Source organism: Nerophis lumbriciformis, linkage group LG28 (assembly GCF_033978685.3).
Source record: "Nerophis lumbriciformis linkage group LG28, RoL_Nlum_v2.1, whole genome shotgun sequence".
Taxonomy (NCBI): domain Eukaryota; kingdom Metazoa; phylum Chordata; class Actinopteri; order Syngnathiformes; family Syngnathidae; genus Nerophis; species Nerophis lumbriciformis.
This window is the reverse complement of record NC_084575.2, coordinates 16,170,157-16,194,494: the sequence shown is the minus strand read 5'-3', so window position 1 is coordinate 16,194,494 and position 24,338 is coordinate 16,170,157. Positions and strand designations below refer to the sequence as shown.

General features: G+C 42.2%; 1 protein-coding gene across 3 annotated transcripts in view; it reads right to left on the bottom strand.

The window, feature by feature from the left end:
- Window positions 1-792: 792 nt before the first annotated feature.
- pmepa1 (prostate transmembrane protein, androgen induced 1) overlaps window positions 793-24,338 on the bottom strand; it is a 48,389-nt gene continuing 24,843 nt past the window's right edge. Inside the window, exons 2-6 of one of the 3 annotated variants that reach the window (XM_061923728.2) lie at window positions 12,906-12,998; window positions 7,901-8,055; window positions 6,442-6,495; window positions 6,027-6,370; window positions 793-5,944 (exon numbers count right to left, since the gene is read on the bottom strand). In XM_061923728.2, the coding sequence (XP_061779712.1) occupies window positions 5,689-5,944; window positions 6,027-6,370; window positions 6,442-6,495; window positions 7,901-8,055; window positions 12,906-12,998 (902 nt within the window). In that variant the 3' untranslated portion in view covers window positions 793-5,688. Of the gene's footprint in view, window positions 5,945-6,026; window positions 6,375-6,441; window positions 6,496-7,900; window positions 8,056-12,905; window positions 12,999-24,338 lie in introns of all 3 variants that reach the window. The other 2 variants (XM_061923727.2, XM_061923729.2) reach the window with 2 other exon arrangements.

The following is a 24,338-nucleotide window of genomic DNA, read 5'->3' as shown; positions in this document are numbered from 1 at the left end:
GAACACATCCGTTTAACACAAACTCAAATAGACATTGCAGTAGTGACCGCTTGGTTACACTGGCTTTTATTTTGAAGCTTACTTTTGCACGGAACAGGAAGTAAGCAAGTGTTATGCTATGTAACAAGAAATGTGATGTAGGAAAAATATGCAGTAATCCAATGGTTCCGGGTTTGACCATGGTAGATTAAGTAGCGAATAATTATCAAGGTCAAAGTTTATTTATAAATCACATCATCTGACTCTGCTTAAATCAACAAAAATATGGAATAGGTAATGAAGGCAAATAAAACCGAATACAAATATTTTAAAAACAGCAGGCTACAAAAAAAAAAGGCTGGAAAAGTGTCGCTCGGGTTGTTTTTAATATTTTAAAAATCTATATTTTCATACATAGAGCATATCAATGTTTATAGCTTTCTAAATAGCTTGTAACATAATGAGAGCTCCCTAGACATGAAATAAAACCCTTTAGTCGCCTTCCCACTCTTTTATTCCAATATAGTAATGCTGAGCCAATCAGTGGCTTTGATACTGAACAGCGCACTCGGACTGGTTTGGTCTCACATAGTGTTATTAATATTTTTTAGATCATTAAGCCATTTGTATACCTAAACATGCTTAAATTGTAACAAAAACATATTTAGCCAACCAGCACAAAATAATGAAACTATTTTTGTTTAATTCGGAGATAAATCACTTTAATTCAAACTGAAAGACTAAATCAAACAGCACAAACAATGGAATCTGCTGTTGTGCACCAACACACGACAAACAATAACTGGACTTTTGTATAAAAATGTGTTTATTTTCATTATTCCAAAGGCTAATTGAAATGATTCATACCATCTTATGAAACAACATTTTTTAGACGAGATGATAGCAAACAACATGCAGAGCAGACAATATAAATGTACACATGAACTCATCAATGCACGATTTCACTGCAGCGTGAGATGGAAGTTCTTCCACGGGTGCGAGCACCTTCTTTCTGCGGGGATCCACGATTGTGTCTTTGGGAATGTTTCAAGTCAGCAAGTGTCGTATAAAGAGACGAGATTGTGCTCAACTTCAAATTCAATACCGGAAGTTAACAGGCTGGAATAAAGTCTGAAGTCATCTTTCTGGAAGATCAATCAATAGAACGTCTGCATGATAATTCAGTCCATGTGGTACTGCCATTAAACCACTTTTATGCTGCATTCAATTTTACTGGGAAAGAGACATTTTCAGACATATTAACTTACAATCATTGTTAAAAACTAATGGGATGATTACACTTTATATTAAATGTTATCATGAGTCATTAAACATGTTTTTGTTTACGTGGAAACACTTTGAAATCCACCTCGTAAAATCAGACTTGCATTTTTCCGACTTCCCTAGCAGTCTTGAAAGCAGCATGAAGGTGACAAAACTTGAGGCGGAAATTACAGACACTTGTACCACGTACACTCTGTTATGCTGCGTTTCATAACACTGGGAAACTACAGAACTCCATCAAAGTTGATTAGACTAAATACTAAATTAAATTGTCATTATACATGTTTGTTTGTTTATTGCTTACGTTGAAAACACTTCCTCAACATCGTAAACTCCATATGGGATAAGTCCACTCTCCCAGTATTATTGAACGCAGCATGAATGTTCACTCGCAATATTGACGACACAAATGACAAAATGATGATTATGGACCATACACAACATGTCAAAGTGTCCACAGAAGGCACACGCGTGTATATACGCCATATGATTAGCGTGCAAACTGGACTTGTGTGTTCCGTGCCGTGAGAGGGGTAGGGAGGGGTAGGGGGGAAGGGTACACCGCACCTGACAGGAAGTGACGTGTGCTCGCGGCGCTCTCGCAAGGACACTTGTTAGCATGTGGTCGCACTCAGGACGATGGCGTTGGAACCATGGATGGAATAACAATTTCAAAAAACAACATTTAAAACTCGGCTAAAATGTCACTACTATCATCAACAAGGCAAACAGTGGATGTATTGCAACGCTCTACAGAATCAAATATCTGTCAATCTTCCTCATCATCCAATCATCTCTGAGACGGCGAGGGTGGCGTGTCCTAAGTTGATTGACAGCCCCCCCCAAATGGCCGCTCGCTGTCTCAGGGTCAGGCAACCACGCACACACACACAAAAAAAAAGAACGCAAAAATGACAAACATCAGCGCCACGTTGCCATGGAGACGTGAAAGAACGCAAGCCAATGGCAGCAGAGGGCTGGTGGGACAGCAGGAGCGCTGTGATTGGACAGCGGGCATCTCCAGGAAACAGGAAGTGCTGTGTCAGACAGGAAGTGCAAGGGTGGGGGACGGCAACTCTGGAGGCCGACCAGGTGTGTGTGTGTGTTTAGTCTGCTCAGAGTGTGTTTAGTTTTAGTCTAGACAGCAGCCGCGCTTTCTCACGACACACACGCCTCATAGATCTTCTTTAAGAGCCCCCTCCTCCGCACCCCCCGTTTGTATTCCAAGCATCAGCCAGCGCAGGCGACCCCCGTCTATTGTTGACATCCAGTCAGCACCACTTGGACCCTGATCAGAACCCGTCCAGTCTTGTCATACCCGCTGCAAACCCTCCCACCCGGCGCCCGTAAACTCAAACGGACACACACGGGAGGAAAACCGGCACGTGGTTGCCAACATTCCAAACAACAACACGTATCCTCGTTTGGATGCTGCTGCTTAGCCACTCAGGGCCGGGTGGAGGGTGCTGTTGCATAAAGACTGGACACTAGAGGGCGCTGGATTTGTTAGGGCCCGTTGTGGCGCCGCCTTCAAGCGGCGGCGCTGGCGGGTGAGCTGCCGCTGACACTCGTGTCACTTGTCAACACTTCTCTGTGTCCTCTGTGCGACTAAGTCACCCGGCGCTGCCGCGGACACACACAGATCCGCTCGGCGATTCTCTCGCCGTCGATTATGCGCGTGTGCTTTCAAAGTCGGAAATCCGCTGGCTGACTTCAGATTGTTTTCTTTTCTGTCCCGATGCAGTAAAGTGCTCAGAGGGCGCCCGCCAGAGAGAAACCTGACCTGACACAGTTAACGCTATGTGTGTGTGTGTGTAACCCAGATTGTGTGTCACCACAAAAACAAGAGTACGTGTGTGTGCGCGTGGTTCCCACGTTTGTGAAATACAAGCATAAGTGTGTTTGGAAAATGTGTGTGTGTGTGTGTGTGGGTTTGATTAGTTTCCACATAGAGTAGTCGACACACCAGGAGTGCCCAAACTTTTTGCCTCTAGGAGACAAAGTGAAACTGTGCCAATGGGGCGCGGGCCAAACACAGCGTTTTAAAACGTACAGCAGAACCATGAGTGAAGTTAGAGCAGGGGTGTCAAACTCATTTTTAGATCGGGGGCCACATGGAGAAAAAATCTACTCCAAAGTGGGCCGGACTGGTAAAATCACGGCACGATAACTTAAAAATAAAGACGACTTGAGATTGTTTTCTTAGTTTAAAAATGGAACGAGCACATTCTGAAAATGTACAATTTATAATGTTGGTTTTTTTTTTTACACTTAACGTATTTTCCGCACTATAAGGCGCACCTAAAAACCTCCAATTTTCTCAAAAGCTGACAGTGCACCTTATAATCCAGTGCGTCTTATATATGGACCAATATTGAGCCACAACAGGTCTCGCAACTACGGGATGCATAACGTAACCCCAGCCTCTACTGTAGCGTCTATTCTATGCGCCTTATAATGCGGTGCGCCTTATATATGAAAAAAGTTTTAAAATAGGCCATTCATTGAAGGTGCGCCTTATAATCCGGTGCGCCTTACAGTGCGGAAAATACGGTACATGCTGCGGTTAATAGTATTCTATCTTTATTTGTCCTTATTTATACTTTCTGAAGAAGTTATGTGATAATGTTCATCAGTCAACTCGTTGGTGTTCATTTCCAATCTATCAAGATAAAAAAAATATCTAAATAAAATTACAGGATGTTATTTATGTAGTTTGCTCATTTTCGTCGACTGATGTGATAACATCATGTGGTTTATTTTTTTGTTTTACATATGTAGCATCATCTACAAAGGTACAAAGAATTGCTATTGTGACATCTAGTGGACACATTTAGAACAGCGGTTTCTTCCATTGAAAAATTTCGGCTCGTTTTTATACTCCGCAAACTCATGCCGCGGGCCGGATAAAACCTGTTCGCGGGCCCTACGTTTGACACCCCTTATTTAGACCCACACCAACATGCACACATTCCTTAGATGGCAATTAGTCAGCCATGCTATTTGTGAGTTTGCATCAATATATAGTGAATTTAGGAAATCACCATTTTGGCGGGCCAAATTTGGCCCCCTGGCCCTATTTTGGGCACCCCTGGTCTACAGAGTAACCCAGCAATCTGTCAAAGTCGACTTTAGGTGTGTGCGTGTGTGTGTTGCATCCCTATTGTTCCAAATCTAATTGAATTTTTTAAATGTGTCACGTGCCAATAGAAAAAGAAAACAAACTGCAGAAAATAGACCCGTGGACGCACTTTAGACTACCCTGGTGTTTGTCAGACCCAAAACAAGTGTGTGTGTGTGTGTGTGTGTGTGTGTGTGTGTGTGTGTGTGTGTGTGTGTGTGTGTGTGTGTATGTACGGACTTTTGCATAAATAAAAAGCATCTGCTGCCAAAACGCCATGTAGCGTGGGACCCTGTGGTGGGTTCAGGTCTCTCTCGTGTTCCGTCCCCAATAGACAGAGCTCCTTCACAATAAAAGTCTCTCTCACCCCTTCTATCTGCGCATACTCAAACAAAAAAAACACATAGTGCAATTCTTTTCGGCAATCATATAAATAAGTCTAAACTGGTGCTCTTAAGTGTTCCGCCACGTCCGTGGCAGATGGGATGTGAACAGTCTCTCGTCTACGACTAACAACACGTAAAAAGGCAAACACAAAAAGCGTCTGTGATTAGAAAAAAAAAAACGACGTGGAGGAGTTTTCCTTGTGTGCGGTGAACTTTGTGCAAACCTTCTCTAGGGAAACATCTCAACCAGACGTCTCATTCGCTCGCTCGTGAGCGTCTGTTGGCGAACATTAAGGCAGGGCGCTTAGCACGTGCTAACGCCGCTAAGCTAGTAAACAAGAGCCAGGGCTGCGTCTCAAGTCGCGCACTTACACTTTCGAGTGCATGAGTGCGCTCATACTAAGACTTTCAGTACCCAGAAACTGTGGTAATGGTGAGTTACCACCACCAATGGTCGCCATTTTGGCTGACTTGAGTGGTTGCAACGGATAGGAGGAGGAATACAAAGAAGGTATATATTGCGCTCGCCATTTCCAGAAAGTGTGCAACAGTAATAATGCACTGCATGCTCAACACTGACGAAAGTATTCGATTTGAGACACAGCCCAAGACTTTTTCGAGAAAGGATTGTGTGTGCTAGCACCGCCTGATACTAGCATGTCTGGGTGCTAGCGGCTACTGTGGGTTAAAGCAAAAAAACTAAAAAGTTGCAAAAGAAAGAAGTGTATATCTTAAAGATGAGATGGGTCTGAGGGAGGAAGCTTCTAGATCCACTTTTGTCGTCGTGAAGTGCTAAAGGTTCTCCTCTTATCATCTCACCTCGTATTCCAACCAATCAGAGTGCAGGTTGGTCGTCACGGTTACTGACCCAGTGGTGCGAGCATGACCTCTGAAGCGCTCTCGCACTCGCCGAGGATTCTACGATTTCTCTTCGGTGTTCCTGGCATTCTGCCTGTCCAGGCTGGTTGGCGGCGGGAGTTGGGGGACGCCTTGTATGAGCGAGGACGGAGGCGCCTGATGGGCGTGGCCGGTGGGTGTGGCCCTGGGGTGGTAGTAGTGTCCAATCACCTCGCTGTAGGTGGGGGGAGCTCCTTCCTGCTTGTGCTGCCGGACCGCCTCCAGTGCCTCCAATGCGCTGATGCCGGCGCGCACGCTCGGGGGAGGGGCCTGTAGGCTGTTGGGGGTGGGGAGAGACAACAAGCGTCAATACGCCGCCGCACTCTTGTGAGATGGCAGCTGGACGTTAAACGTGTTACCTGGCGTGCATGCAGGAAGTGGGCGTGTCCAGGGGGTGTGAGTCAAACACTGTTCGGTTGGGCGGTGCTCGCACTGACTCGCGGTTCAGTTCCATCTGCTGCTCTGGGTCTCGGAGCTGCAGGGTGCAGGGGCCCTGGTAGGGCGGCGGCTCCTCCCCGTCAGAAAGAGAGATGGTCGGTGGGAGGTCGATAAGGTCCTGGGGCAGGTAGGGGTACGTGGGCTGGAAGCGCCCCGCCCCGTACGCGTTCTGGAAGCGCTGCGGCACACTCTGCTGAGGGTCCCGCAGCAGGTAGGACGCAGGGGTCCCTCTCTCTAGGGGCCGGGGGTTGTACGCCTGCTGCTGCTGCAAGAGTCAAAGAGGGTTACATGACTGTGATGTCAGAGCAAGAAGCAAAGCTGCTGCTGTTCTGTTACCTCATTCAGAACGCCACTTGGCCCCGCCCCCTCCGAGCTCCAAAGGCCCGCCTCCTGGTGGGAGAATTTACGTTATTACTTTTATTCTAACAAGACATTCACTTTAATCATCAAATCACCTAATCAGTGGCCTAGTGGTTAGAGTGTCCGCCCTGAGATCGGTAGGTTGTGAGTTCAAACCCCGGCCGAGTCATACCAAAGACTATAAAAATGGGACCTATTACCTCCCTGCTTGGCACTCAGCATCAAGGGTTGGAATTGGGGGCTTAATCACCAAAAATTATTCCCGGGCGCGGCCACAGCTGCTGCCCACTGCTCCCCTCACCTCCCAGGGGGTGAACAAGGGGATGGGTCAAATGCAGAGGACAAATTTCACCACGCTTAGTGTGTGTGTGACTATCATTGGTACTTTAAAGTTAACTTAACTAAATACATTTTGTTCCTCTTTAAAGGCAAATAACCATGTGATTTATCACAACCAATCAGGGAAGAGCAATAATGATACTAATCAATGACAAAAAGAAAAAAAAAACATAATCCTTGAACAAAAACATGTATGAAATGTAAAACTGAATTACAGTTAGAGCAGTGGTTCTTAACCTTGTTGGAGGTACCGAACCCCACCAGTTTCATACGCGCATTCACCGAACCCTTCTTTAGTGAAAAATAAAATGTTTTTTCAATTCAAGAAAAATGTTTTTTTACTGGTGCACAAAATTAACTTGTTCAAAGAACAAAACCAACACCGTGCATGGACTCAAATTACACACCTTACACACATTACCATGAATTGATTAACGTGGACCCCAACTTAAACAAGTTCAAAAACTTATTCAGGTGTTACCATTTAGTAGTCAATTTTAAGGAATATGTACTGTACTGTGTAAAGTGTACAGTTTCATATAATGTATTCTCTTCCTTTGCAATCTGCTAGCAAAAGTTTAAATCGATCAATCAAACAACCTGCAAATCAGATGGAAAATTAGAGGAAACATTGTTTGGGGGTATCCATAATACGCTGATAGGGAGAAGTCTTTATTTACACGATAAGTCGGATGTGCCTTTACCTCCGTGGCGGAGGCTCTGCCGAACCCCCGGGGCAGACTCACCGAATCCCTAGGGTTCGATTGAACCCAGGTTAAGAACCACTGAGTTCGAGGAAAGTTGATGCAGTTCATCCACCAGAGGGCGCTGCTGTTACACACTACCACCTTGCACTAAAACTGCCAATATTTTGCTTAAGAGGCAGAATAAAAAAAACAAATATTTGCTCTTTATTGGTCAATGATCATGTTTGGTTATGTGTGTATGCTGTGAGTCATCTCCCATGGTGGCCTTCTTGTGTGAGATGGGATTAAAAAACAGTAGTGTTCTTGCTGACACAAAAAAGTTTGAAGATGATCAGCTGTGTGTCACACTAGTACCATTAGTAGTCAAGAAGCAAAAAAAATAAACTTACATGGGCCAGCGTCAGGTGTCTCCTGCGCGTGGAGGTGTGTCTGGAGAGCAGCGAGCGCGCCGACAGGCGGTAGTGGTTGAGCAGACAGGTGATGACCACCACCATCACCATCATCACCACCACGATCACCAGGATCTGGACAAACTCCAGCTGGGCTGCACAAACAAACCACATCGTCATAAATAACGGTTGCTAAAATATTCATTTGCACCCCACATATTCCCTTTCTCTGCTTTTATATTATAAACAATTACATTTTTTACTAACAATATAAATACAAAATGATTTGATGAGCAATGCAGCTATGAATCCAGCAGAGGGCGCTGTCTCAAGTCAATACACAACATTCACCAGCAGTATGAGGCTTTGACAAGACTTGACTGTTGTGTTGCATGTTTTATAATTCAAACAAAAATATAGGAACACTATCAACGGCTAGCATATGTCACCAATAGGGGTTTAAGAGAACAGAATTTACAAATAAATGTATTTTTTTTTAACAATTTGAAGTTAAACTTAGACAAATAAGATGACTGGCGTTCAGGCTGCAAATTGCGGCTTTCTCGTGTCCTTCGCGCGTAAGCCTGGTTAGAGAACACATTTTGCTGGATATATTGTCCCACAAAATATTGCCGTAAATGACACTGTCAGCGTTATTTTGAGACCAAATTAAACATTAATGTAATCATAAAATATAACAATAATAATAATGCAAGTAAACACACAAACTTGTATTTTTCATCAGTATTTTTCACCGTTGTAATTGGAAGGTAAATAACTTGTTATTCAAAATAAGTAAACAAGCAATACAAATAAAATGGATTCTCAATCTCTATGTTTGCCAAAATTGTACTTCAGTAAATATTGAACAGTTTTTTTCTCCAGTTGGAAAAACTGGGTAATGTAGTTTGTTTTGTTTTCCTTTTTGTCGCCATCACTTTCCAACAAATTGGGCATACTTGCTCATTTGTCCGTGTTAAAGTGCTCATCTTGCTCTTTTGGTTTGAAGCTGAAATAATATTCCCACACCGGACATTTGGCTTTGCAATAATATTTTTTGGTACTCTGTCTGCGCATCCTGTGTGTATAAGCTAGCGGTCCCGACTCTGCCCACATAGAGATAAAGATTGTGGATGACTGACAAGAGGGTTCACTGCATTCATGTTATTCTGCTCTGGACTAAACACTTTCAGGTGCTGAGAACGATGCATGTACCGTGAACCCTCTTACACACTGATTGGAAGCCAAGAAAACAAACACATGCGGAAAAGGCAATTTATCGATGCCGTCAGAGTACATTTTCATTTCTTGTTTGATTAATTGATTTACTGATAACATCATATATTATCATATTTATGATAATCAATCACACTCTTTTTCAAATGTGTATTAGAGGGGCGTAGCTTATATGGTCAGACCAGGAAGAGGGCGGGATATAATGCTTGCAGGTTGTTCGAACAGGCAGCCCCCTAGCCATGACACACACTCTAATGTGTAAAACTCAATTTAAAATCTATGTAATACCTGTGAAAGGCATATTTTTGGGTTTAGAGTATCAAAAAAAGGGCTTTATAAGGGTGTGTCCATTTTTTTTTAAAATTTTTTGCCATTTAGTGTGGATCTGGCATATTCCAGTGAAGGGTTAAAACAGACATCAGTAAGAAATGTGATTAAAAAAGGTGACAAGTCACTTACATCAACTGTATGTATGAGGTCACTGCCCCACTTCAACCACAGAACAACTCAAACTCAAAAGGCGATTGTTATTTGTGAGAGCATATTGCTCTCTCATGGCCACGAAACTTACTGGGATAAAATTGTCGTTTAATAAAAGCTGTGTGAAAAATGCAACAAGGTTTGTATGTCAGACACCCAGACAACACACACACACACGCACACACACACCAGAGCAGACAGACAGGGCGGGCTTTGTTTAGCAGCAGTCTGCTCGAAACGCTCCACCTCCCCCAACACACACACACACGCACACACACACACACACACACAGCTTTTCGCACACTTTTTTTTACAGGGGGCACTCAGAGGGCAGACACATGAACATAAAGTAGCAGCACACACACACACACATACACACACACGCACGCACGCAATAATGAGGTTTTCTTGCCTTAAAATGTCCCCACAGAGACAAATTTCCTCCCAATCCAGGTGGCATGTCACGGGTTGTGTCACATAAATATAGAGTGTGTCATTTGAACCTTTTTTTAAATTTTTACTAATGTTTATCTAAGTGGAAGTGTGTCGCTACTGCAACAGTAAAGTGTTTGGCTGAAAGAAAACCCCAAATCAGCTTCCAAACACAAACTAAGTGAACGAATGAAAGTGGACTTAAACCTCTCCAAGATGGCTTCCTGTCATACCAGCCATGAGCTTGATGGCCAACTCCAGCCCTTCATGCTGTTCCTGATATTTTATTAGACTGATTTGGCTACTTGAGAGGATGAAAATATTAAAACCAGCTCTCAGTAGGATGCATCTGAGCAGTACAGCAAATAGTACACCATTATCGACACCTGCTGCATGACTAATTTATGAATTATTCACTGTGGATTGCGAAGTGCATTATGTAAATATGGTATATATACATACTGTATATACAAACATGTTATATCAATATAGAGTGGTACATCGGTTTTCATACGCCCCTTTTTCAATGATCCGGTGTTTGACGAAATTTGTCGCCCAAGAAAATACTTTGTTGGTTATTGTACGGTCAAAGATTGCGTGCAAAAACTTCTATGTTTGCCTGCGCATCAAAACCAAAGAATCCCTCTCCACGATGACTCGATCTCTGTGCTTTTTTTTTATTGGGTAAGACTGCAAAATAAGCCACCTTGGGGCCAAAGAAAGTTGCGAGTGACAGCACTTAAGAAATACTATTGAAAGGACACGTAGAAAAGTACAAAGGAACCTCTCTCCTCTCCGCTCATCGCCTTCTTCACCAACGTCTTCAATAAAAAGGTAAAAATTATTTCATTCATTATTTTTACACTGCAAACTATTTGCCACTTGCCAAGATTTAAATTTGTATTTCTCGAAATGTCCCTAGTTTTATGAGCTATTGACTTATTTTTAGTCTTTGATTACCGTATTTTTTTAACTATAAGTCGCAGTTTTTTTCATAGTTTGGCTGGGCTCCAGTGCGACTTACATATGTTTTTTTCCTTCTTTATAATGCATTTTCGGCAGGTGCGACTTATACTCCGGTGCGACTTATACTCCGAAAAATACGGTAATCTTAATTTTAGCATGAATAATTATATTTTTTCTATTCTAGTTTATAAATATTAAAATTGTGAAAATAACTATTTAAATAAGATATTGTGGTTTTACCCACATAGAAAATCTTGTTTAAAGAGTCTGCAAGATTTCCAGGATGCTTAATTTAAGAATTGCAAGTTGCATAATGCTTGTTTTCAGAATACAATACTTATTTCTATCTTAAATTCATCCATTTTTTACCGCTTGTCCCTTTCGGGGTGGCGGGGGGTGCTGGAGCCTATCTCAGCTGCATTCGGGCGGAAGGCGGGGGACACCCTGGACAAGTCGCCACCACATCGCAGGGCCAACATTCACACTCACATTCATGCACTCGGGCCAATTTAGTGCTGCCAATCAACCTATCCCCAGGTGCAATGTTTTTGGAGGAGGTACTCCGGCTTCTATCTTAAAAGTCCTGATAATTTCTCGATATACAAATCTTGATTTAGGATGTCTTATCAAGTAAAATTATCTGTCTATGCAGCTAGTTAAGTTCACAATTGTTCTCCTAAAATCTAGTCTTTTTTTTTTTAGCTCTTTTTTGCAGTGCATGTATTGCTCAGTATTTTATGCATGTAAAACTATACCCAGTCTCTACGCAAAGTGTGTTGTGTTGATATTTTGGTGGGTTTTTTGGATTTGCGTAATTTCTTCTGGGAAAAATTGTTGGTATCGGAAGAGATTACTAAGGAAAACCGAGGTACCGCTGTATAACTTCTTGCCCAAGCCCAACAAATGGTCTCACCCTGGGAGCTATAAATTCTCATGGTCTTTTAGTCCTGTTGCAGCAGGAATGTAACTATTTAACACAATATATCTATTAAAGGCATGTAACGATATGAACATTTCATATCATGGTTATCGAGCCAAAATTATCACGGTTATTATTATCACTGTATTCTCAAATGTCCTCATAAAGTACTTATACACACATTGAAATCTTGACATTTAAAAAAAAAAACTAAAACAAATATAAGATCTGTTAGAAAGCCCACAATTTTGCATGTTTTGTGTTTTTTATGCTTTACTGACAAAGAGTATTTCTGGCGGTTGTGGTGTCCTACTCTTTTCAGTAGTCATTGAACGCATCGTATATTTTCCTGAGAATACATCGATCGTTCTGTTCTAAGAGAGCACAGCTTTTTGGTCCAATGTGCACTATTGAATATTTAGACAGCAACGTGTTTCTATAAGTTTAGACTGGCATATGCCGTTTCTTAATGGGGAAGGACGTAAATGTCTCTTGTTTTCTTGTTACATTTAAACTAGCGAGCTGGTGCCAGTCAGTCCGTTAGTTTATTAAAGTGCAGTTATCAATCCCGGTTTTTCGATAATTTGTATTTAAAATAAAATACTGCGGTTATCATTAACACCGTTTATCGTTAACTCTCTAATCTAATAACATGTACAAAGAGCTCTGAAATGTACTTATACAGCATATTACTTCCATCTCTGTATCGAGCACTAGGAAAAACATGACAAATGCACATCTAAGACAGTGAAAACAAATGTAAAAAAACATCTTACATATGCGATCCAGCTCGATGAAGTCTGGCATCCACTTTTGGGTGGAGACCAAGCAGCTGAGAATGAGTGCACTACGCCAACTATGCCAACATCGCTAACTTGAGCATTATTATCCTTGTAATATCAAATCTCGTTAGATAGTGCAGCTGATGCATTCGAAGAAAACATTTGAACAATACCAATAGTGTGAGCTCACCACACAGTTGTGTCTGCACACAGTTGTCATGGTTGTGAGTCCCTGATGAAGGCTGCATAGTAGTGGTCTTCCTCCAGGATGTTGGTATTCCCACTTAAAAATAATAAATAAATAAAAATAAAAATAAAAGTTACAGAGGAGTCAAAGAGTGGAGCTTGCGGACGCTCGCACGTCGAGTGTGTGTCCTCGCCAGCTGACACACACTCACTAGCAGTCGGCAACCTTTGTCTCTTCTATTCTTTTCCTCACATTCCCACACTGTCCCCCACCCCACACACACACACTGAAGAAACAGCTGACCGTACCACCCCCTGAACAGCCCACCTCACCCCCTGTGCTAGCTGCTAATAGCTGTGAACAAAAGGGGGTCACTGTGAAGGGAGTGGGGGGCTGTCTGGCAGAGACAGATGGGCGGGAGGGTTTGGGGGGTGGGGGGGGGGATTGTTTGAGTCACATAAAAATGACACCGACTTCAACTTTCAGGTTCACTCTCCACAGGCCCATGTCAAACAATGTAACATTTTGTTGTATTCTAAACTATCATCGCTGTGTGTCAAATGGAATACAGTACACGTCAATAAGTGCACTGTGAACATACAGTATGCATATGCTGAGCCGTTCTAAATGAATTACAGCTGTAAAATGACGCTTCTTCTTCTTCTCTCCTTTTTAAAGGGGAACATTATCACCAGACCTATGTAAGCGTCAATATATACCTTGATGTTGCAGAAAAAAGACCATATATTTTTTTAACCGATTTCTGAACTCTAAATGGGTGAATTTTGGCGAATTAAACGCCTTTCTATTATTCGCCCTCGGAGCGATTACGTCACAACGTGACGTCACATCGGGAAGCAATCCGCCATTTTCTCAAACACATTACAAACACAGAGTCAAATCAGCTCTGTTATTTTCCGTTTTTTCGACTATTTTCCGTACCTTGGAGACATCATGCCTCGTCGGTGTGTTGTCGGAGGGTGTAACAACACGAACAGGGACGGATTCAAGTTGCACCAGTGGCCCAAAGATGCAAAAGTGGCAAGAAATTGGACGTTTGTTCCGCACACTTTACCGATGAAAGCTATGCTACGACAGAGATGGCAAGAATGTGTGGATATCCTGCGACACTCAAAGCAGATGCATTTCCAACGATGAAGTCAAGGAAATCTGCCGCCAGACCCCCAGGAAAAGAGAGCGGATGAGGGTATGTCTACAGAATATATTAATTGATGAAAACTGGGCTGTCTGCACTCTCAAAGTGCATGTTGTTGCCAAATGTATTTCATATGCTGTAAACCTAGTTCATAGTTGTTAGTTTCCTTTAATGCCAAACAAACACATACCAGTCGTTCGTTAGAAGGCGATCGCCGAATTCGTCCTCGCTTTCTCCCGTGTCGCTGGCTGTCGTGTCGTTTTCGTCGGTTTCACTTGCATACGGTTCAAACCGATATGGCTCAATAGCTTCAGTTTCTTCTTCAATTTTGTTTTCGCTACCTGCCTCCACACTACAACCATCCGTTTCATCCATCAATCCATTTTCTACCGCTTATTCCCTTCGGGGTCGCGGGGGGCGCTGGAGCCTATCTCAGCTACAATCGGGCGGAAGGCGGGGTACACCCTGGACAAGTCGCCACCTCATCGCAGGGCCAACACAGATAGACAGACAACATTCACACTCAATACATGCGTAATATGTTGAATCGCTTAAGCCGCTGAAATCCGAGTCTGAATCCGAGCTAATGTCGCTATAAACTTGCTGTTCTATCCGCCATGTTTGTTTGTATCGGCATCACTATGTGACGTCACAGGAAAATGGACGGGTGTATATAACGATGGTTAAAATCAGGCACTTTGAAGCTTTTTTTAGGGATATTGCGTGATGGGTAAAATTTTGAAAAAAACTTCGAAAAATAAAATAAGCCACTGGGAACTGATTTTTAATGGTTTTAACCCTTCTGAAATTGTGATAATGTTCCCCTTTAACTGTGGATTGCAACCACTCAAGTCCATGCCTCCCCTTTAGACACATGGCCAAGATGGCAATTAGTGAGGGTGGCAAGTGTCCAGCACCGCATGTGTACTCATCATTTTGAGAGCAACATCAGAATCAGAATCAGAAATACTTAATTAATCCCCGAGGGGAAATTAAGATTTTCAGTACAATCCCTTTCAAGATCAGACAAACATTACAGGGAAACAACAGGATCGCTGACAGGTCTGCCAACTTCCAGTGCCCCTTACAAAAAAGGTGAGAAACAGGTAAACGCTGGGGGGGGTGGGGGTGGGATTCAGTCCAAGCCTCAGCCCCTGTAGAGGGGGTCCAGACTGAGGGCAAGGGGAAAAAACCTCATAGCCATAGCACACATAAGCATGTGTGTAAGAGGGTAACAACATCCAGGTACTGAGTGTGCACTGCAAATTGCCCTACTTCCAAACCCACATATGCACTCAAAATATTAAGTGTAAGTACTGACGTGCAAAGTAAAGACACTGCACATGACTACTTTGGTTCGCATGTCTGAGGTTTAAAACGATCGCTGCTGCATTTCCTGTTTGTGCTAAATATCGCTGTCCTCAAACCATTTTTTTTTTAAATTCTAAACTTTTAAAGCTCCGAGTGGGGTATTTCTTACTTTTCAGTAACACAGAATGTAGCATGAAATGAGCTTTTACACTTTTAGATGGACCAATAATGCATACTTGCCAACCCTCCCGCATTTTCCGGGAGACTCCCGAAATTCAGCGTCTCTCCCGAAATTCAAGCGGAGCTGGAGGCCACGCCCCCTCCAGCTCCACGCGGGCCTGAGTCCGCTTTCCCACAATATAAAGAACGTCTACAGTAAATCAGTCCGTCTGCCGTAAAGAGCAATGTTGTGACAATCTTAAACAGGACAATACTGCCATCTAGTGCATTTGATGAAAGCACTTTTGTGCGTGCCACACAGCAATGCATAATCAGAGAGGGTGTTCAGCATGGTTAGAAAGATAGTGACAGAGAATAGAACAAGGATGGACAATTCAACCCTTAATTCAACAATGAGTAGATGAGTGTTATGTGTGTGTATATGTTTAAATAAATGAACACTGAAATTCAAGTATTTCTTTTATATATATATATATATCCATCCATCCATCCATTTACTACCGCTTATTCCCTTCGGGGTCGCGGGGATATATATATATATATATATATATATATATATATATATATATATATATATATATATATATATGAAATACTTGACTTGGTGAATTCTAGCTGTAAATATACTCCTCCCCTCTTAACCACGCCCCCCCACCACGCCCACAACCACGCCCCCGCCCCAACCACACCCCCCGCACCCACCCCCCACCTCCCGAAATTGGAGGTCTCAAGGTTGGCAAGTATGCAATAATGTATTAAGTTGCATTGTGGGAAATGTAGGCTCAAGAATCCCTAAAGACAAAACAATATGAATAAACTCCTTAAAAGGGTCTCCAATGAGGGCAACTGCAGCAGATTCAAGTGAGACATATGAGTTCATCCCTCCTTAAAGGCTTCACACACAAACACACACAGACACAGGCACAGACACACACTCAGCAATTGGCTCATTTGTCAGCCGTCGCCTGCGTGCCGTCTATCCACCTGCCTCACCAGCCACTGTATTCAGCTTAGTCTCACAGAGGTCACTAGGATGTCTGGTACGTATCATAACATTTTTCCGTCTTCTCGTACTACAGAATTAAGTCCAGTTAGCCTTTTCTGCGGCACATTGCTGCCCCTCTCAGGTCGGTGCCGGTACTACGATTGTTGTGCCACAAGTGCTGGGAAGGTGTACTGCAAGTGAGCTTCTCGTGAGTACAAAACAGATATTTTTCGAGGCCTCTACGGGGTGCTTGTGCACAGACTCAATGTTTAAGAATCACCGTCTCAAGGGGACATTCTGTGTCCAACAAGCCCACTGCTGTCCAAGCTACTTCCTCTTTGGCCTACAGCCATTGCTTTTATGAACCCTCCTTTCTTGGGGTAAGAGGGTGGGGGTTGAAAAGCAGAGAGAAGGACAACAAATATGATAAATAATATTCGGAAAGAATGAATTAAAAAAATTAACATTTCAGCTCAAAAGTGATGGAGGAGAGAAGAAGCAGGTACTTTTTGCCCTCCTGCCTACAATCCTCCCATGACTCTGCAGTCTGGCTGGTCGGAAATAGCACAGACAGCTGATTGAGTGAGCTGAGTGTGTGTGTGTGTGTGTGTGTGTGTGTGTGTGTGTGTGAGTGTAGGTCACTGCTGCAGACAATTGGCTTGCCAATTTCCATGAGAAAGGTTGTAGGGGGTAACACACACACACACACACACACACGCACACACACCTACACACACATTGACTTTGTGAGCCATGGTCATGGTGCAGCCATTAAGTGTGGGAACTTTGGTCTATAAAACTCCCACAGCTGATGTCAATAGAGAAAATGTGTGTGTGTGTGTGTGTGTGTGGTGCTGGGGGTAATATGGATGTCTGCAAGTAAATAAAGTCTACACACTAAAAACTTTTTTTTTTTTTAAGGAGGAAAAAACTTTTACCACATTGGGACTAATAAAGGGTTATTCTAACATGCAGCGGTTTGCGTAAGGATAATCAATCCCTGCACTAAAAGACTGATGCTGGCATAATTTCTATGGTATCAATTTGGTCATAAAAGTACAGCAGCTACTACAGTGTGAAAATGTAAAAAAAAACAAAAACAAAAAAAAAACACAAAAGTGCACTCATGCAAGGTTTCCCCTTAATGTAATCAATCGTGGCGCACCATCACGGCAAATAAATGCCCCCATATCTTAAAATTGTGTTGTTTTTTTTACGTGAAAACAGATTATATTGTGCATCCAGAAAAAGACGCACAAAGTCTGACGCTCCTTTTAACTTTTATTGCCAATCTTACGCTAATAACCGCCCCGTCCCTTTCCGTGCTTCCCCAGACACACAACAACAACACTTCCTCATTCTCTGCCAACATGGTGTGTTCACAGACCATGGGAACAATGAACATCGTAACAAACAAAAATACACATTACAATGTGAATGGATAATATTATTTGCGCACTATTGACTAGTGATGCACTGTGAACTCACGACTAGGGATGATACTCGAAACCGATTTTCCCGGTTGTTCGATAAGAAAAGAACCGAGTCCTCGGACTCGAATCCCTTTTTGAGAACCGGTACCCGTTATCGAGACCACTATAGTAAAGACAAAGAGTTGGTTCTTTATTCGAATCCCTCAGAACGAATCCCGTCCCGACCAGAAATGCTCCATGTGACATCACAAGAAATGACGTCACGTAGCTAAGTCATTAGGCGCAGATAGCAAAAGCAGGAAAAAAATGGACCGGAAAAAGCGCTCCGAGGTGTAATAAAGTTCAAAACAAAAGGTATAATCCAATGAATAACTTTACTGAGAGATTTGAGAAGGGTACAAACACATGACGAACACTTTTACGACCAACCGGAAACATAGCAACCAGGCGAGCAACGCACCTCCTTTACGGCAGCTGTCGCAACGTTCTTAAAGCAACCGCAGCACATACATATTGATACAACATATACGACATGATCTCCCTTTTTTAACTTTTGTTTTTCTTTCCTTGTAAACAAAACAAAATCACACTGTGTATGTGTTGTCTGTCTAATTATAAATAATGCAGACGAGGCGTGTTGGCTGAGTTCTTGACGTTTACTTTCACAGCGTGCTCATAACCTCATTCTTAGCTGCCGGGTGACGACATGCAACAACACTTTTCGGGGCTACCACGCATGCTCGTGACTCCCGTTGCATGCTGGGTAGTGTAGTTGTTATATTCCCCAGCTCATAGCATCTTTCCCCCTATAAAGAAATAATGTTAACTCAATAAAGTGTATTTCTTTTTTTTAGCTTTAACTTTTCATTTTTTAGCATTGTAACCACATTTGCAAACAACTTTTCAATGAATTTTCTTTCAATAAAGAAATAAAGTGCAAAATTGTCAAGGCATCATAACAAACAGTTATGTCAAATAGCAGCAGAAGTGCACTTTTTGGAGAGCTGTATTATTTTCAGTTTTGTCCCCAAGGGACTGATTTTATTTAACACTATATTATTATTTATACACCTATAGTGATCACAGAGACAGGTTGTTTTTGTGTTACTGTATACATTTGTTTTTCTGAAAAATCCTACTTAATATACTTTGAGCAACAACAGTCAATATTTATTTATTTGATTTTATTACTTCTTTAGGGGGGGTAACAGTCAATATTTATTTATTTATTAGATTACATTTTTTCTTATACAATAAAAGTGAGCTTTTGTTAAACCAAATTATGTGTGTTTTTTTCCATATACAACAACCTATCTGGACTCAATAAGAGAATCGATAAGGAATCGGTTCGATAAGAGGATTCGATAATAGGCTCGAACTCGATAATTTCTTATCAAACATCATCCCTACTCGCGACACACAGGATTGTCTGGATCGGAGGCAGCATGTACTTTAATATAGCCAAGGTATACACGCGGAAAGCGACCTACAAAATATAAGACAGTGGCGGCTTTTAAGGGGAGGAAAGCTTGCAGCAGCGCAAAGCAAGTGTGACATAATGCTTGCATGGAGCAACAGAAGAGTCTTTAAACACGAGTACAGTCTTACACAATATTATTATTTTGCTTCTATTTGCTTTTAATGGTAAGATCTGTGCCCCTTACATACTCATATACATTGCACTCTGTTTGCTGAACAGTAGCCATGTTGGTTTGGTGGCCCTCCATTTCGTTTACTTCCGTTCAAAAGTCACATGACTGAATACAACCTATATCGCCGCTAATATCTAGCTGGCAACTAGAGCGCTAATCCTAGCTGGTAGCTAGCATCGCTAATCGTTAGCTTCCAACTTGAATCAAATGCTAAGATTATCATAATAATACAGTATGATTATTTATCCATGTTTTTATTTCAAAATGGCAAGGTACAGTAGGGTGGCCATGTCACTGCCATTTATAAACCAATGTTAATGTGTGTTTAAAATTATTTACATTTGTGGAAAATTTTCAGGTAAATATAAAGAAATATATTAACCCAGAGAGGGACAAGTGGTAGCAAATGGATGGATGGATGGGTGGAGGTGGTTCTGAGCAGGGTTTTATCCTAGATTGTCAGGATACATGTGGCGGTGGGCGTGGCTAGGTATGTGGCGGGGGCATGGTAAATATGACATTATATAATTTCCTATGATGCATATATTTTCTTTAAAAAAGGCAAAACATCTTGAAATATTTTGAAATATCCATCCATCTATGCATTTTCTACCGCTTGTCCCTTTTGGGGTCGCGAAGGTGCTGGAGCCTATCCCAGCTGTATTCGGGCAGAAGGTGGTGTACACCCTGGACAAGTCGGTACCTCATCGCGGGGCCAACACAGATAGACAACATTCACAGTCACAATCACACAGTAGGGCCAATTTAGTGTTGCCAATCAACCTATCCCCAGGTGCATGTCTTTGGAGGTGGGAAGCAGCCGGAGTAGCTGGAGGGAAACCACGCAGTCACGGGGAGAACATGCAAACTCCACTCAGAAAGACCCTGAGCCTGGGGATCAAACCCAGGACCTTCTTATTGTGAGGCACACACACTAACCCCTGATCCAGTAACACCAGAAAAATATGCTAGATTTGTTGCAACTCGTTTTTAATAAATATAAAGTGACTAAAGGGATTGGAGAAGTCTCTCGACCAGACCTGGGCAAATTAAGGCCCGGGGGCCACATTTTGTTAGATCTTTAAGATGGAAACTGTAGATGCCATTATGATGTGCAGTGATGTTTTCAAATGACCGTAAGTCTTGAACTATACAAAGTATTTCAATGGTTGGAATCTGTGCTTTTGCATGATATACTAGTTACTATGGTAATTTAAGTCACAGCAGCTCAGACGAGGCACCAAGCAGTGTGGGTGGGGAGCGTTTCCACAGAGTGTTTCCAGAGCGTCCAGCCTGAAATGTGGGTGTCAGGGACAGACGCGGAAGGAGATTTTTACAACAAAGTTCTACAACTTACTGATGTATCAGATATATCAGATTGTAGGTGGGGTTTTTTCGCTTTCATATTTCGCTGTGTTTGTTGCATTTTTGTTGTGTTTCGCTTGATTGTAAAATATATGTCAATAGAGAGGGTGTGTGACGTTCATATGTTGTCAATATTCAGTGTTTTATCGTTCATAGTTAATATTGTAAAACCCACATTCTTTATTTTCATGTACATTCTGGGTGTCTCATTCAGTAAAAAAAATAAAAATTCCATTCCGTTTTTTAAGGCAGTCTGTCATAACGTTTTTAGCTTTAAATCAGACATTATTGTGAGGTTTTATATTAGTGTTTCTAAAAATCTAATATACCGGAACCTCAGATAAAAAAAATTCTCTAAATTTGCCCTACCCTCACCTCTCCGAGTCAAAATAATTGCCCAGGCCTGCTCTAGACTCTTGAAAAATTGTCAACATAAGTACATTGTACAATCAACAGCAACAACTGAAAAATAGAGCAAAATGATATTATGTAAGAAAAATGTATGCTAACATTCATTATTAATAGCACAGATTTGTTTTAAATGTGGGCAGCACGGGTGTAATGGAATCGATCTCTATACGTTATAAAACAAGATTTGTTTTGGTCGCGTTCCCAGACACGTCAAACTACCTGGTAGTCTCGACGTCATTCTGCACAGCAAAACAGATGAAAGTTTGGAAAAACATGGAGAGCTACAACTTGTTTGTGTGTGGCTGGGTCAAGGAAATTGGTATAAGACTCTCCCAGATAAATCATGTATCGTTTTTGCTCGGGTAAGGTAGCATTTTATGATTTACCTTCGCGTCTACAGCCACGTTTGTTGCCTTGTTGTTGTACACACTGTTACGAGTATATGTGTTTTTCCCGTCTTTAAAATATAACTATAGAGCTCAACATTGGGTATGTGTCAAAAAGTTCATTTATGATTGCGGCATTTGGTAAAAGCTCAACTCTTTTTATGTTTTGGTCACATTTTCTTTCTTTCATTTAGATTCGCCGAGTTGGTGGTTTACGAAACACGTCCTTTGGACTGGAGTGCTTGCCACTTTTCTCGTCTTTTGTAAATTTGATGCACATTTTCGCCTTTCTTGATTACCTCTTGAGGAACTGGAAATAATCGTTTATCGTTTTCGCGATTTGAACGGCTCCTTCAGCCTAAAGCAACGCAAGCAATGCATATTTTTCTTCGAGAAAGTCAAAATGCTGCCCAGACTGCTTTGAAAACAGACTCTCGCTAGCCCACTACTTGAGCCTTGCATTGCTAATGAGCCGGACGTGACTTCAGGTGAATACAATCTATACTGCATTCTTTGAATATCTTAGCATTGCACAAGAACAAGGTACCTTCAGGATCAGTTTGATTTAAAACACACTTTTTAAAAGATGTATAAGTAGGGTGTCCCTGCTCCATTTCTCCATCATGTTGGGGGTCCTTGGTCTTGAAAACGTTGAACACCCGTGATCTAATAATGAGTTAATACAAGAGCTGTATCAACAATTCCTTCTACACCTATACACTATTCCTTTTACAACATGTTTATTACTGTGTACTACGGAGAGCTGTTTCTAATAATATAGTGTTGTCATGTATCTTCATGGGTAGGGTTAGGTATCATTTATAGATATTATCCGACAGAACACCGGATGCCTAAAAAAAGAATACATACAAAGTTTGTCTAAAAACAACACCCTTGTCTTTTGATGGAATTTTTGTGACAATTCTGTGAGTTGACCAGAGTAGTAATTTACATATAATATAATAATATAAACAAAAAGACAATTAATACATACACCAATATTACCGTAAATTCTGGACTATAAGTCGAAACTTTTTTCCTACGCTTTGAACCCTGCAGTCTATAAAACGGTGCGGCAAATTTTCGGATTTTTCTTCGCTGACAGCCAAATAGTCTAAAAAACAAGCAAAAGACACTGAAAAAAGTGTGTTATTGTTTGTGCTATGGTGCCATCTTTTGGACGAGTTCGCTCACTCCAGATGCTGCAGTGCCATTCTGCTTAAAACTTTCAACCGGCGTTCCGTCTTCTCGTAGTCGCTCATTCCAGGTGCTGCAGTGCCATTCTGTTTAAAGCTTTCAACCGGAAGTACAAGTGCCGTTCCGTCTTCTAGTTGTCCATAGCGTTTCTACTAGTGAGGATTCTTCATCAATCAAAGCTAAGTTTGTAAGTTGTACAATAGACCTAAAACAATTAACTTACCAAACCATCCCATGTGTGATGTCTGGAGGAGTTTTTTTTTTTCATGCATATTTGTACGTGCCATTGTAATGTAATGAAGCTAGTGTCATTAACATTAGCTAATATGCCAACACGTATACGGGAGTGTGTCAGTATTAATAACTTACAATGGCATTCTTTTTGTAATATTTCAGTTTTGTAAATTTACTTCGTACTACTTATTTCGCCCGGAAAAGGGTGGAGTGCCATCTCCGGGTTGCGGAGGAGACCCTGCCCCAAGTGGAGGAGTTCAAGTACCTCGGAGTCTTGTTCACGAGTGAGGGAAGAGTGGATCGTGAGATTGACAGGCGGATCGGTGCGGCGTCTTCAGTAATGCGGACGCTGTATCGATCCGTTGTGGTGAAGAAGGAGCTGAGCCGGAAGGCAAAGCTCTCAATTTACCGGTCGATCTACGTTCCCATCCTCACCTATGGTCATGAGCTTTGGGTTATGACTGAAAGGACAAGATCACGGGTACAAGCAGCCGAAATGAGTTTCCTCCGCCGGGTGGCAGGGCTCTCCCTTAGAGATAGGGTGAGAAGCTCTGTCATCCGAGGGGAGCTCAAAGTAGAGCCGCTGCTCCTCCACATCGAGAGGAGCCAGATGAGGTGGTTCGGGCATCTGGTCAGGATGCCACCCGATCGCCTTCCTAGGGAGGTGTTTAGGGCACGTCCGACCGGTAGGAGGCCACGGGGAAGACCCAGGACACGTTGGGAAGACTATGTCTCCCGGCTGGCCTGGGAACGCCTCAGGATCCCCCGGGAAGAGCTGGATGAAGTGGCTGGGGAGAGGGAAGTCTGGGCTTCCCTGCTTAGGCTGCTGCCCCCGCGACCCGACCTTGGATAAGCGGAAGAAGATGGATGGATGGTAAATTTACTAAAACATCACCGTGGAGTTATTGAGTCTGTTTAGCTGATTGGAGAGCTACCTTCCACAGCTAGTGGGTCAATGACAATGACATCTGTTTTGTTTGATCAGCCGTTTTATTGCCGTGTTACAGACACCGTTTGGAAACAATTAAGGTATGTAAATAAACATTTACAAAATCTTTCATTGTAAAAAACTCATTTCACAACGTTAAATGAGTTAATGCTATAAAAGTGATCTATGTTATAAAAT